The sequence below is a fragment of the Salvelinus sp. IW2-2015 genome, linkage group LG4q.1:29, assembly GCF_002910315.2.
Source record: "Salvelinus sp. IW2-2015 linkage group LG4q.1:29, ASM291031v2, whole genome shotgun sequence".
NCBI lineage: Eukaryota > Metazoa > Chordata > Actinopteri > Salmoniformes > Salmonidae > Salvelinus > Salvelinus sp. IW2-2015.
Window position 1 is genome coordinate 20,617,471 of NC_036842.1, and position 13,003 is coordinate 20,630,473.

Consider the following 13,003-nt stretch of genomic DNA (forward strand, 5'->3'; position numbering starts at 1 on the left):
TCAAGAATTGTTACATCTATTCTGTTCACCTCTGTAATGAATGACAAGAAGCACTCAGGTTAATCTCAAGACTGAACATTGAAAAGTGCATCACAATATACTCTGTAAATATCTATTCAATGTGACAGACAACCAACCGTACATAAGACATTATTTTTGAGGCAGAAATAAACAAAAACAAAGGTAGATGTTTACAGGTAATGAAAATAGGACCTTAATGCCAGGTCTACGGACAGTGACCCGAATATTCCCAAATATGGCTAACATCAAGAGTTACCTGGATACATGCCAAGTGGAGGTCTGAAAATTAACAGGTGGGCTCTGCAGGCCAGTAGCAGCCACAGGTATTCAACTCCAGTGCTGGAGGGCAACACTGTCTGTTGGATCCCTTTTCTCCCTGATTCAAAGTCATTGACTGGCCAAAGAAACATAGGTCCCCCTAACTTGGAGTTTAAAATGAAAAGATGAGAATAAACAGAGGGTCATAGACAGTAGCAGACAGTACAGTGGCCCTGGAGGACTGGAGTGGAGTAACCCTGCTGTATTGGCTTTGTGCTTCACAGTGATGTTACAGTAGAGTGATCAGCAGAGTTTTCAGATGGCTTGGGAGGAAGTGCTGTCTGGGACAGAGGGTGGGTGGGGTCAATTTCCTGGTGGAGCTAACCTGTCCGGGCCAGGGACACTAGGACCAGGCTGCAGGGTGGTCGTGGTGCTTATTAGTCATGCCTCTCTCCTGCAGATTGACCGTAGACCTTACGCAGGCTGGAGTCCAGCAGGAAGTCCACTCCCCTGTGAAGCACAAAGAAGGAGAACGGCTTTAAGGTTAGAATGTAGCAAGGATGGGACCTCACCTCAAACACTGTGGGGGGGGGGGGGGGGGGGGGGGGGGGGGGGGGGGGGGGGGGGGGGGGGGGGGGGGGGGGGGGGGGGGGGGGGGGGGGGGGTTTAAGTCTCCTGGCTCCCTACAGACGTCATCAAGTACATAAGCTTATAGATATGAATGTGCTATGCACTCACCGCAAATGGGCGTAGGCTATATCTCACAGCCATGCAAGATACTCCAGTTGTAAACGGTGGAGTCAATATTTGGAGTTTCCCATATTTTCAGAAATCGCATGCTGACCTATTTAAACTGCTGTTCACTGACAACCGTGCAACTCAACAATCAGCCGTTTGAGAAAAGCCATGTGCTGCCCAAATTGCGGGCTTCCAGACTAATCAAACCATTCATGTGATAAAACATAACAGCAAATTCTTCAGAAGCTAATGATCCGTTATTTATGTCTGTAAATAAATGTAATGCATACCAGAGGTGGGGGAAGTCCATCCGCACCGGGGATTAAATATAACCAGCCATTCAGAGCTGGGGATGGCAGAACCCAAGATGGGGAATGCCCCATCCCTCCCTAAAAACCAGACACTGAATACACCTCTCTTCAACAATGGATTCAGATAAATAAGAACGGTGGCTACACATCTAACACCACATTTAAAAAATATATATATAATACGTTATGTGTGCAACTCCTAATTGGACACTTAAAATTATGCATAGATTAAAAAAATGTAATGCTGTTTTCTAAGGTAATGTGTGGATTTTTCCTCTCAATGGGCTGGGGAACACATTCAGGCTGAGACATTTAACTGCAGGCTAATACCTTGGCACACTTGGGACCATAAACATTGATGGGAAAACGTGCCAAAGTACACACGCTACTGTTATTTCTTCCTCGCGCTCACATTCAGGTTCTTTCTTTCACAAACACACACACCTTTATCATGCTCTCGAACACACACTCCTTCACTGTCTCCCTGTCACATATCGGGCACACATTCAGACAAACTTTTTCTTCACTGTCTAACACCCTCACCCACCAACACAAACCTGTCGATGGGGTGGATGATGAAGGGGATGGTGGAGAGGCCGATGGCCGTGGTGGTCCACTTGCGTACGGAGAGGGGCAGGCGCGTGGTTCTGCCCAGGAGGTAAAGAGAGGCGGCACACACACGGTTGATGGTGAAGCCTGGGATAGCGACCGAGGCCAGGGCCTGCCATACAAACGTGTCCACCACTGCTACAGCCACCTTGGTTGTCTTCCCTGGGTTGTCACCATGCTCCTACAGCACAGGGATAGACACGGAGTGTGACATTCTGTGCTTCAGACCACTTTATGTTTCAGTGTGGGAGTTGAGTTTTGTTCTATGACACATTCTCTAGGGATTTTCTGGAAAAGCTACATTTACTTTGGTATGTGTTGAAAAAGGCAATGTCATTTGGAAGTATGTGTTCTCTACATTTTTGGAAACTCAAGTTCATAATATAAATGCTTCACAGGGCAATAATTCCATGACCCCTTAAAAGAATGGTAGCTCATATCAATACAAATGAAGACAGGATAAGAATGAGAACAAAGCTTTGCTTTTACAAAATGTCCTCCTTCCTTACCATGGCAGCCTTCTTCCCCTTGTCCACAGCATCAGCGGAAACATACACGGTGGCAACTGCATATGTGGCCCATACAGCACTCACTGGCACCAGGGCACGGAAGGCCTCTCCCACCTCGTTGGCATAGCCTGTGTGCACAAGACGACATGCCAGGGTAAGATACAAGCGCAATTAAGGCTTTAACTGCCTCACTGTTGTGAGAGGCCTCTAACCAAATCATAGTCAACCCCCACCAGATCAGAGCTAGGGGCCTGAGGTAAAACAAAATGTATTAGAATAATAATTCAAAATTTCCCTCTTGGACCTCTGCCATGTAAAGGGGGGTACATTAATATTCACTTTTGTTTGGGGCTGTGGGTAGTAGCAATAACCCCCCTGACACGTTTCGTTCCATAGAATGGGCGGTGACCTTTGGAGCAATATGCACTGTCCGCTCCAACAGGGTTGGAATGACTAATAATGCCCTTGGTCTGTCATTAGACGCTTACACAGCTCCTCCTGCTGTGTTGGCTGCTGCTGAACCTGTACTGCCACCCTGTGGGCAAACATTACGCAGCGTCAGGTCTGTAGGCCTTTACACACGACACAAGGTTATATGAGAGATATACTTTTGTATATAGTGTGTGGACACCCCTTCAAATTAGTGGATTCGGCTATTTCAGCCACACCCGTTGCTGACAGATGTATAAAATCGAGCACACAGCCATGCAATCTGCATAGACAAACATTGGCAGTATAATGACCTTACTGAAGAGCTCAGGGACTTTCAACGTGGCACCATGGTACGATGTCACCTATCCAACAAGTCAGTTCGTCAAATTTCTGCCCTGCTAAAGCTGCCTCGGTCAACTGTAAGTGCTGTTATTGTGGGAAGTGGAAACATCTAGGAGGAACAACAGCTCGGTTGCAACACTCACTACATAGTTCCAAACTGCCTCTGGAAGCAACCTCTGACAATAACTGTTCGTCAGGAGCATCATGAAATGGGTTTCCATTGCCGAGCAGCCACACACAAGCCTGACATCACCATGCGCATCACCATGCGCAATGCCAAGCGTCGGCTGTAATGGTGTAAAGCTCGCCGCCATTGGACTCTGGAGGAGTGGAAACGCGTTCTCTGGAGTGATGAATCACACTTCACCATCTGGCAGTCCGACGGACGAATCTGGGTTTGGCTAATGCCAAGCGAACCCTACCTGTCCGAATGCATAGTGCCAACTGTAAAGTTTGGTGGAGAAGGAATAACAGTCTAGGGCAATCCCATTGAACACCTTTGGGATGAATTGGAAGGCCAGGCCTAGTGACCCAACATCAGTGCCCGACCTCACTAATACTCTTTTGGCTGGATGGAAGCAAGTCCCCGCGGCAACGTTCCAACATCTTGTGGAAAGCCTTCCTAGAAGAGTGGAGGCTGTTATAGCAGCAAAGGGGGGGACCATCTCCGTATTAACGCCCATGATTTTGGAATGAGATGTTCGACAAGCAGGTGTTCACATACTTTTGCACATGTAGTGTATTTGTTTACCTGGTACCTCGTCCAGTAAGGCTACTTAGCTGGCTTACAACCTGGTAACGTGACCAATGACCAGTAGGCTATGGTTTAAGATGATATTGGAAGAAAGGAAAGGTACTGGATAGCTACCCCAGGAGATGTGTTTCAAAAGGTAGGATAGGCATAACCTCCTTTTATGGTGCTCCTATACTGTTTGGTGCGGGGGGCACCAGTGCTATAAGTTGTGAGCATCAGTGCTATAGCCTGAGTACCCCAGTCTGTTTTGCTGACATTCTAGTCATTCTTGCCACTCATTATCATACCAATGTCGTGTTTGGTGTCAAAAGCAGCTAGAATGATAGTGTAGCGGAGTTAAGAACGTGCGGTAAACTCACTCCACAGCTAGTTTGAAACCAGTTCAACTGGTTTGTACGTTGTCAAGGAGGGCAGTCACGTGTGTTTGCAATCAGATGAGCATGGTTATGGGCCAGGGACAGTGGATGAAGCTATACTATTAGCAACACACCGACGTGGGTTTCAAAAGCACAAACAGATCTGGGACCAGGCTACCAAAGAAAAAGTTCATTTAGAGCCCTGCTTGTGCTAACACACTGGCAGCACTAAACAAAATTATGTTACTTCAGTGAATCTGTTTCTGGGACAGGTTACGCTACTCATACAGCAGAACATTCTGAACAGATTCTCTAACATTGACATTTCTAACTATGTTGGCTACTGAACGTGCTTTACAATACACTGATCAATAATTGATTGGTGTTCATTATGCTATAAATATGCTTCATTTGATAAACATAAAGCTGTAGTTGTATGCTAAATGTTTACGTGTCTGAGAAAGACAGGGAAAGGAGAGAACCAGTCAGAGTCAGTGTTAGAGGAGATAGAGAGCTGTGCATGCAGGCCATAACAGTCATCAATTTGCAGCTGGCCCTGGGGTTTATTTTAGTAACATAGCACATTTCAATGTCACCCCCAGCCAATAAGAACCCAACAGAAAATGTCAAAGCATTGCACAATGGCTAGTGTTATTGATCTCTTAAAATAAATGTAGAAGGCCCATTTAGCTTGAAATCAACCTGATTTCCTTATGACAATGAGGAACAGATATCCTCTGTACACTTTTGACTCCAAGGTCAGTATGGATAAATGGTATTGCAATGCAGGGACAGCTATATTAAATGTAGCTATTAGGCCTACTACGCTGAGATTCCAGACATTGTATCATTTAAATGGAACTGGTGCGTAAATATGTGACGAGCGTTTACTTATTTGTCAATAATGAATCACTACTAGGAAGTGCCATGCAATTTACCCAACCCACTAACCTAACTAGCTAGCTGTTTGAAGGCAGGTATTAGATTGCTAGCTATTTGAATACATTGGTATTTGATCGGGTTGCTGAGCTTTGAAATGGTCGACTGCAGCCATTACAAAACCATATCACGTAAAGTATAGAGCATCTATTTATAAGTAGTTCAAATTCAGACCTAAAACTGGATAGCTCACGAGCTAGCAACCCTGCTCGAGCTTGCTATATCTTGTTCTACTAGTTTACGCTTGTTCTTAGCGTGATGGGGACATCCCCCTGGTTCAAGACATCAAAAAACACCACTTTTATTGCATACCTAAGAAGCGGACCCATGTGTCACGATAAATGTCGATCTCCTTGTTTGGTTTTTCTTGACTTTGATCCATGCTTCGTCTTTAACCCCATGTACAGAGATATCTCATGTGTAGATAGAGTCCCAACTAGAAGCTGCGAGTCAAGTCTTGCAATGCGCCACACCGAGGGAGTGTCTAAGACTGTATGGTGCTATTCAGAAAGGGAAAAAAGCCTACTGTATTTGTCTGACTTCACATTTGTTATTGGTAAATTATTAGGGCTATTATCTTGAGAATCAACCAGTATAAATGTACAAATTGAATCTTCCACAGAAGGATAAAGTCCGAGTCCCGTGACAAAAGTTAAGAATTTCTAGATAGTCCCTGATGATAATTTACATAATTCATACGCCGGAAGTTAGCAGATATAGGAAGAGAGAGGCTCAACTCGGTGGAAAATCTGTCTCCCTCCAACAGGTGGCGTTTTTTCGTTGTTTCACCCACCAACTTTGAGAAAAAACACTTTATATTGGATTTGTCTCGAGATGGCTATGCATTATCATTGCATGAGGCTCGTAGCATAGCTTCGGCAGTTGACGTCAACAAACCTCTGGAGCCATGCAGCCCCGCCATGCCTCTTTGTGGACAACGACTCCCATTGTTAGGGTGGAGAGACATGTATCTTGTCAGTTTATCCCTAATCTTTGTTTAGGCGTGAAAAGTGTTATGTAGCACTATATTGGATAACTCCAATATGGTATCCTTCCGCTCTGTAGGATACTTGTTAGTGCTTTGGCTGACCCCCTTAAATAGCTGCTGCCACACTACTCCCTTCTCTCAGTTGATTCCAGAGAGGATTCGCTTGGTAAGAGCTCTATGTTAGAGTGTATAAGTGCAGAAATATACCCACAGCTATTCAATAGCTTGGAGCATCTAGCTAGCTAGCCTCTCCGCCTGGGTGCTCCGCTGTCCCCCCACTCGGTTTGGCTTGTGCCATCTCATTTGGGTTTTGTCCTGTATTTAATTACTTGTGACAGCCTAACCCCGCAAGATCGAAAGTCTGTGTATGTTTCACTCTGCGGGCTTAAAGTTCTCATCAGAGAGTGAGTCACGTGTTGCTAGAAGCACCACGCTTATCTCTCACAGGGCACAGCCATTTTGCCTAGACTCTTCTGTGTTCCACAGTGAACGAGCTATGCAGTAGCTAGCTTAACAAGAGCAGACCATCGCAGGACTAGGCACACTCCTTACATCCTGCCAACACCCCCACGTATAGTAGAATAAACTAAAAACAGCCGACCCACACGTATAAGCAAAGATTGAGCCAACCTGTGTGTGAGTTTGTGTGCTCTGCCCCTCCCCACGATTAGGCAGTTCACACCCAGTTCACGTCTTCTCTCCTTCAGATAGTGTATGAGACTAAGGCTGGTACTGTAGGTCTGTAGTATCTGACTATTACAGTATTGCACAGTGTATACTATAGACACAGTAATATCACACTGTTGGCTTTATTTTCACAGAGAAATTACATAACTATTATTGTGTTTCATTGTGAGAGATGCAGGGTACCCCTGTCTACGGGGGATGCACACTCTGCCTTCATAACCTGTCTTGGGTTAGATCACGCATGGAGAGCAGTTAGAGAACCCAATAGTTGTTAGCCTGTGCCACCTTTGGAGAACGCAAGCACTTAGCACACCTGAGGTTGTCGCGGCAGCACCCCTTTGAACGCTTTGAGGGCCCCCCCTCCAAACTCAGTACGGCTGAGGAGTCGATCTGCCTCGAACGTCAGGCAGAAAGGTTGCAGGAAGATGTGGACACTTTACGGGGGGATGATGACGGGACAATGCCCTCTCTCTCCAAGCTGGAGACGAGTTGGAGTTGGGTGACAGTGCTTCAGTGTTCCGAGCACACCAAGGATTTGACCCAGTCCACAGTGCCATCTGTAGCTCGGAGCACCGTTACGGAGGCACCCCCAGTGGTGACGGAAGCAACACAGGAGCTTTTAGCAAGAGTGGCTACTGCCCTTGGTATCAAGCTGTAAGAAGCACCATCTCAGCAGCTCCTTATCTCCATCTGCCCCAAGTTCGTTTTGGCTCTCCGTGAATACTGGAGCAATATGGGAGGGCGTTTCCCTTGCGAAAGCCAGACCAGGCTGTGTACTCTCCTAATGGATGCAGAGTCCTTGGTGTGAGACCACTATCCGGTGATGGATGACATGGTGGCTGCCATGATCCTCCCTGACAAGGAGATCTTGGCAAGGTGCCTCGCCTCATACCAGGACCTTGAAGAGTAAGCGATGAACGGATGGAAAGAACTTTCAGGACCCTCTCCATCATGGCACGCCTTGTAAACGCGAATACGATGCTGAAATCCTACTTCACCCTGCTGATCCCTTGCCTCCCAGGAGGTGGTGACGAGTTTCTTAAGGAGGCCACAGAGGTGTCAAGGCTGTTCACTATGCTCCAGACGGACATGGCATGTGCCAACGGCACAAGGACGCAATCAGGAAGGTAGAGCCGCTCGAACGACTAAGTGGGTTCTACTCCATGAAAAAGGACGGCAGCTTTCAGCTGATCCTGGACCTGCTCGGCCTCAACAAATGTTTGAAGGAGCTCAAGTTCAAGATGCTCTCGCCCGCGTGGGTGTTGCAGGCAGTCTCAAGCAGCCAATGGTTCACCACCCTCGACCTGAAGGATGCATATTTCCACGTTCCTGTTCATCGAGATGACTGGAAGTACCCCCGGTTTGCCTTCAAAGGAGTGGCTTACGAATTCAAAGGCCTCCCGTTTGGCCTCTCACTGGCGCAGCATATATTCACAAAGTGCATGGACACAGTCCTACCACCTATCATGTCCCAGGGAATTCTAGTGCTGAACTACCTGCACGACTGGCTGGTGTGTACTCAAGAGAGCAAGCTACAGCAGACACACAGCAGACATAATCTTGAAGCACATTCAAAACACGGGCCTCACCCTAAACAGGGAGAAGAGCAACCTGACTCCCTCACAGCCGGTCGTCTTCCTTAGGACGTTGATCGACTCAACTCTTATGAGGGCACGTCTACCTCAGGTGAGATCGGAGAAGATACAGGCCTACCTTGATCATTTCCGGCTTAGACGAGCCATATCCGTATTAGAGTGCCAGAAGTTACTCAGCCTACTCACGTCAGCTTCTCTGTTGATTCCGCTGGGCCTTCTTCACCTCAGGCCACTCCAGCGATGGTTCAACTCTCACCATCTACACCAGAGACAACACAGACATCGTCAGCTATCGGTGACAAATGCATGTATGAGGACTCTGTTGAAATGGCACTATCACTCCTTCCTGTTGGAGGGAGTTATACTGAACAGAGTCTACTGCAGGGAGCTCGTGTGCACCGATGCTCGCTAGCGGATTGGGGGGCAGTGTTCAGAGGCATGGCAGCGAGCGGACGCTATAGCCCCCCATGGAGTGGCAAGCACATCAATGTGCTGGAGCTCAGGGCAGTTCGCCTGGCACTCCAACAGTTCCTGCCATACTTGGAGGGAAAGCATGTCCTGGTCAGATCAGACAACACCACGGTAGTGGCGTATATCAGTCACCATGGAGGACTGAGATCACGGCACCTCCATGAAATGACTCGGAAGCGCTTACTGTAGGCTCAGAGCCGCTTATCATCAATGCGGAATGTAACATCCCCAGGGTCTTGAACTGGGGGGACTGGAGTCTACACCCTCAAGTGGTGTTACAGCTGTGGCAAAGGTTCGGGAGAGGGCAGGTAGTCTTGTTTGCATCTCAGGAGAACATTCATTGTCCCAGCTGGTTCTCGATGTCGGACCCTCCAGGCCCTCTGGGTTTGGACACCCTTGCTCACGATTGGCCGGCAACAACACTTTGTGTTCCCACCATTTCCCCTGATCACAGCTACGCTAATCAGGGTCAGTTTGAAGAGCCACCGCCTGCTCCTGAGATGACCATGGTTCAGCCTCCTGTTGTCCCTCCTCTCTGGGACCCCATGGAAGCTGCCACTGAGACTTGACCTGCTCTCTCAGACTCGGGGGGGCGCTCTGGCATCTGAACCCACGCCGTCTCTAGCTTGGCCCCTGAGAGGCGTAAACGGGCCAGTCTAGGCATTAGAAAAATATGGTGAACACGTTGCCGATCGCCAGGGATTCCTCCACCACAAATCATATCAAATACGGTGGGGCATATTCTGTGCTTGGTGTGAGCGTCATAATGTTGCCCCCGGGCCGTGTGATGTACAAACAGTTTTACACTTTTTACAAACACTGCTTGATGCTGGCCGAGTGCCATCTACTTTGAGAGTGTATTTGGCCACAATTTTGGCATGCCATGACAATGGCCCGGAGGGACCCATGGGTGGCTACCCATTGCTCTCCGAAGTTATGAAAGAAGTTAGACGTCTGCGTCCAATGAATGCCCGTTCTGTGCTAAACTGGAATCTTGAATTGATGCTGTCAGCACTTGCTAGGCCACCCTTCGAGCCCCTGGGGTTAGCGTCCTTTGAAGCACCTATCCATGAAGGTGGAATTCCTGTTGCTTCTTACCTCCACTAAGAGGGTCCGTGAACGTCATGCTCTTTCAGTGAGCGCTGAATGTTTCCGAATGCGTGCAGACAAGGGGAGTGTTATCCTCTGGCCTAACCCCTCTTTCATGCTGAAGGTCCTGTCTGACAGACATGTGAAACGGCCCTTACATTCGTCCACATACGCACCTCCCATGGCTGCGAGGGGGCTGGGTTTTTCCCCAAGTGTGCTGTGCCCGGTGAGGGCGCTAGACACTTATGTTACATGGACTAAGACAATATGACAGTAGGAACAGCAGTTTGTGGGTTATGGTCAGAGGCTCTTCCCCAGAACTCTATCTAAACAGAGACACTCACATTGGATTGTGGACACTATTATTACAGCATATCAGCTGGCCGGCCTGTGCCGTCTGCTATGGTGGCACATTCTACTAGAGGAGTAGCTACATCGTGGGCCCTGCTCCAAGGAATTCCCCTTGATGAAATTAGCGCCTCGGCCAGTTGGGCATCATCTAGCACTTTTGCTAGGTACTATCGAGTCAACGTAGCTGCCGACAACCAGGTTGGGACGGCCATGTTGGGTGTTGCCTCTACTTCCCTGGAGGGGGATGGAGGGACACAGCAACCATGACTGCCCTGAGCTCAGTCCTACGGGATTTTGCATTCGTAAAGTATTCAGACCCCATGGCTTTTTCCACAATTTGTTACGTTACATCATTATTCGAAAATTTATTAAATGAAACATTCTCCTCATCAATCTACACACAATACCCCATAATGACAAAGCCAAAACAGGTTTTTAGATTTTAAAAAAACTGAAATACCTTATTTACATAAATATTCAGACCCTTTGCTATGAGACTCGAAATTGAGCTCAGGTGCATCCTGTTTCCAACTTGATTGGAGTCCACCTGTGGTAAATTCAATTGTTTGGACATGATTTGGAAATGCACACACTGCCTATATAAGGTCCCACTCTTGACAGTGCATGTCAGAGCAAAAACCAAGCCATGAGGTCGAAGGAATTGTCTGTAAAGCTCTGAGACAGGATTGTGTTGAGGCTCAGATCTGCGGAAGGGTACCAAAACATGTCTGCAGCATTGAAGGTCCCCAAGAACACAGTGGCCTCCATCATTCTTAAATGGAAAAAGTTTGGAACCACCAAGACTCTTCCTAGAGCTGGCCGCCCAGCCAAATTGAGCAATCGTGGGAGAAGGGCCTTGGTCAAGGAGGTGACCAAGAACCCGATGGTCACTCTGACAAAGCTCCAGAGTTCCTCTGTGAAGATGGGAGAACCTTCCAGAAGGACAACCATCTCTGCAGCACTCCACCAATCAGGCCTTTATGGTAGAGTGGCTAAATTGAAGACACTCCTCAGTAAAAAGCCCACTTGGAGTTTGCCAAAAGGCACCTAAAGGACTCTCAGACCATGAGAAACAAGATTATCTTTGGCCTGAATGCTAAGCGTCATGTCTGGAGGAAACCTGGCACCATCCCTACAGTGAAACATTTACATTTACATTTACATTTAAGTCATTTAGCAGACGCTCTTATCCAGAGCGACTTACAAATTGGTGCATTCACCTTATGACATCCAGTGGAACGGCCACTTTACAATAGTGCATCTAAATCTTTTAAGGGGGGGGGGTGAGAAGGATTACTTTATCCTATCCTAGGTATTCCTTAAAGAGGTGGGGTTTCAGGTGTCTCCGGAAGGTGGTGATTGACTCCGCTGTCCTGGCGTCGTGAGGGAGTTTGTTCCACCATTGGGGGGCCAGAGCAGCGAACAGTTTTGACTGGGCTGAGCGGGAACTGTACTTCCTCAGTGGTAGGGAGGCGAGCAGGCCAGAGGTGGATGAACGCAGTGCCCTTGTTTGGGTGTAGGGCCTGATCAGAGCCTGGAGGTACTGAGGTGCCGTTCCCCTCACAGCTCCGTAGGCAAGCACCATGGTCTTGTAGCGGATGCGAGCTTCAACTGGAAGCCAGTGGAGAGAGCGGAGGAGCGGGGTGACGTGAGAGAACTTGGGAAGGTTGAACACCAGACGGGCTGCGGCGTTCTGGATGAGTTGTAGGGGTTTAATGGCACAGGCAGGGAGCCCAGCCAACAGCGAGTTGCAGTAATCCAGACGGGAGATGACAAGTGCCTGGATTAGGACCTGCGCCGCTTCCAAACATGGTGGTGGTAGCATCATGCTGTGGGTATGTTTTTCAGCGGCAGGGACTGGTAGACTAGTCAGGATCAAGGGAAAGATGAAGGAAGCAAAGTACAGAAATATCCTTGATAAAAACCTGCTCCAGATCCTCAGACTGGGACGAAGGTTCAGATTAGTCATGCTGATTACAGCCTCTCACTTTTTGTTATTTGAAAATGAAATAATCTCCAAAATATCACTATTTTTAAAACAATCAATAGAAAGCAGATTGCAATTTCAGTTTAATCCACCAGAAACAACAGAACAAATATTATGGTTAAACTGAAATATACTAATTGATAAAAAATATATATATATACAGTATATATATTTTTTTAAACGGTATAACCTTTGGAAATGTTTGCTCTAGCCAAAATTACAACCAACAGATTGCAGCATTACTGCAAAAATGGAGGAGGCAAGTGGAAAGAGGAGAAGGTAAGGTACTGGTCTGTTGGCCCTGCATTAAAGATCAAAATTGTCTTTAGAAAATTGTGATAATTAAAAAAGTATATGTTATGATAATTATGTTCTCAATGTTCATAAACTGAACTTCAATTAAACTACTCGGTCTGTTACCAAGAATTTGTAAGGTTCTTGTTGAAATGAAACAGACAGAGGCCAGTCTACAATAGTCAGTGTTTATTTATGAGAGCTCTGCTTATCATTTCCTGTACGTTGGTCTATATACCTCACATTTCATCATAACTGTCCCTCCTCCTCTA

At 47.2% G+C, this 13,003-nt stretch overlaps 1 protein-coding gene across 1 annotated transcript; it reads right to left on the reverse strand.

Annotated features, from left to right (window-relative positions):
- Nucleotides 1-314: 314 nt before the first annotated feature.
- On the reverse strand, nucleotides 315-5,738 carry LOC111961616 (mitochondrial fission process protein 1). The gene is made up of 4 exons (XM_023984020.2): nucleotides 5,582-5,738; nucleotides 2,447-2,574; nucleotides 1,886-2,118; nucleotides 315-789 (listed from the first exon to the last, which is right to left on the reverse strand). The coding sequence occupies exons 1-4, from the start codon at nucleotides 5,649-5,651 to the stop codon at nucleotides 717-719; spliced, it is 504 nt and encodes a 167-aa protein (XP_023839788.1). The 5' UTR covers nucleotides 5,652-5,738; the 3' UTR covers nucleotides 315-716.
- Nucleotides 5,739-13,003: the final 7,265 nt, after the last annotated feature.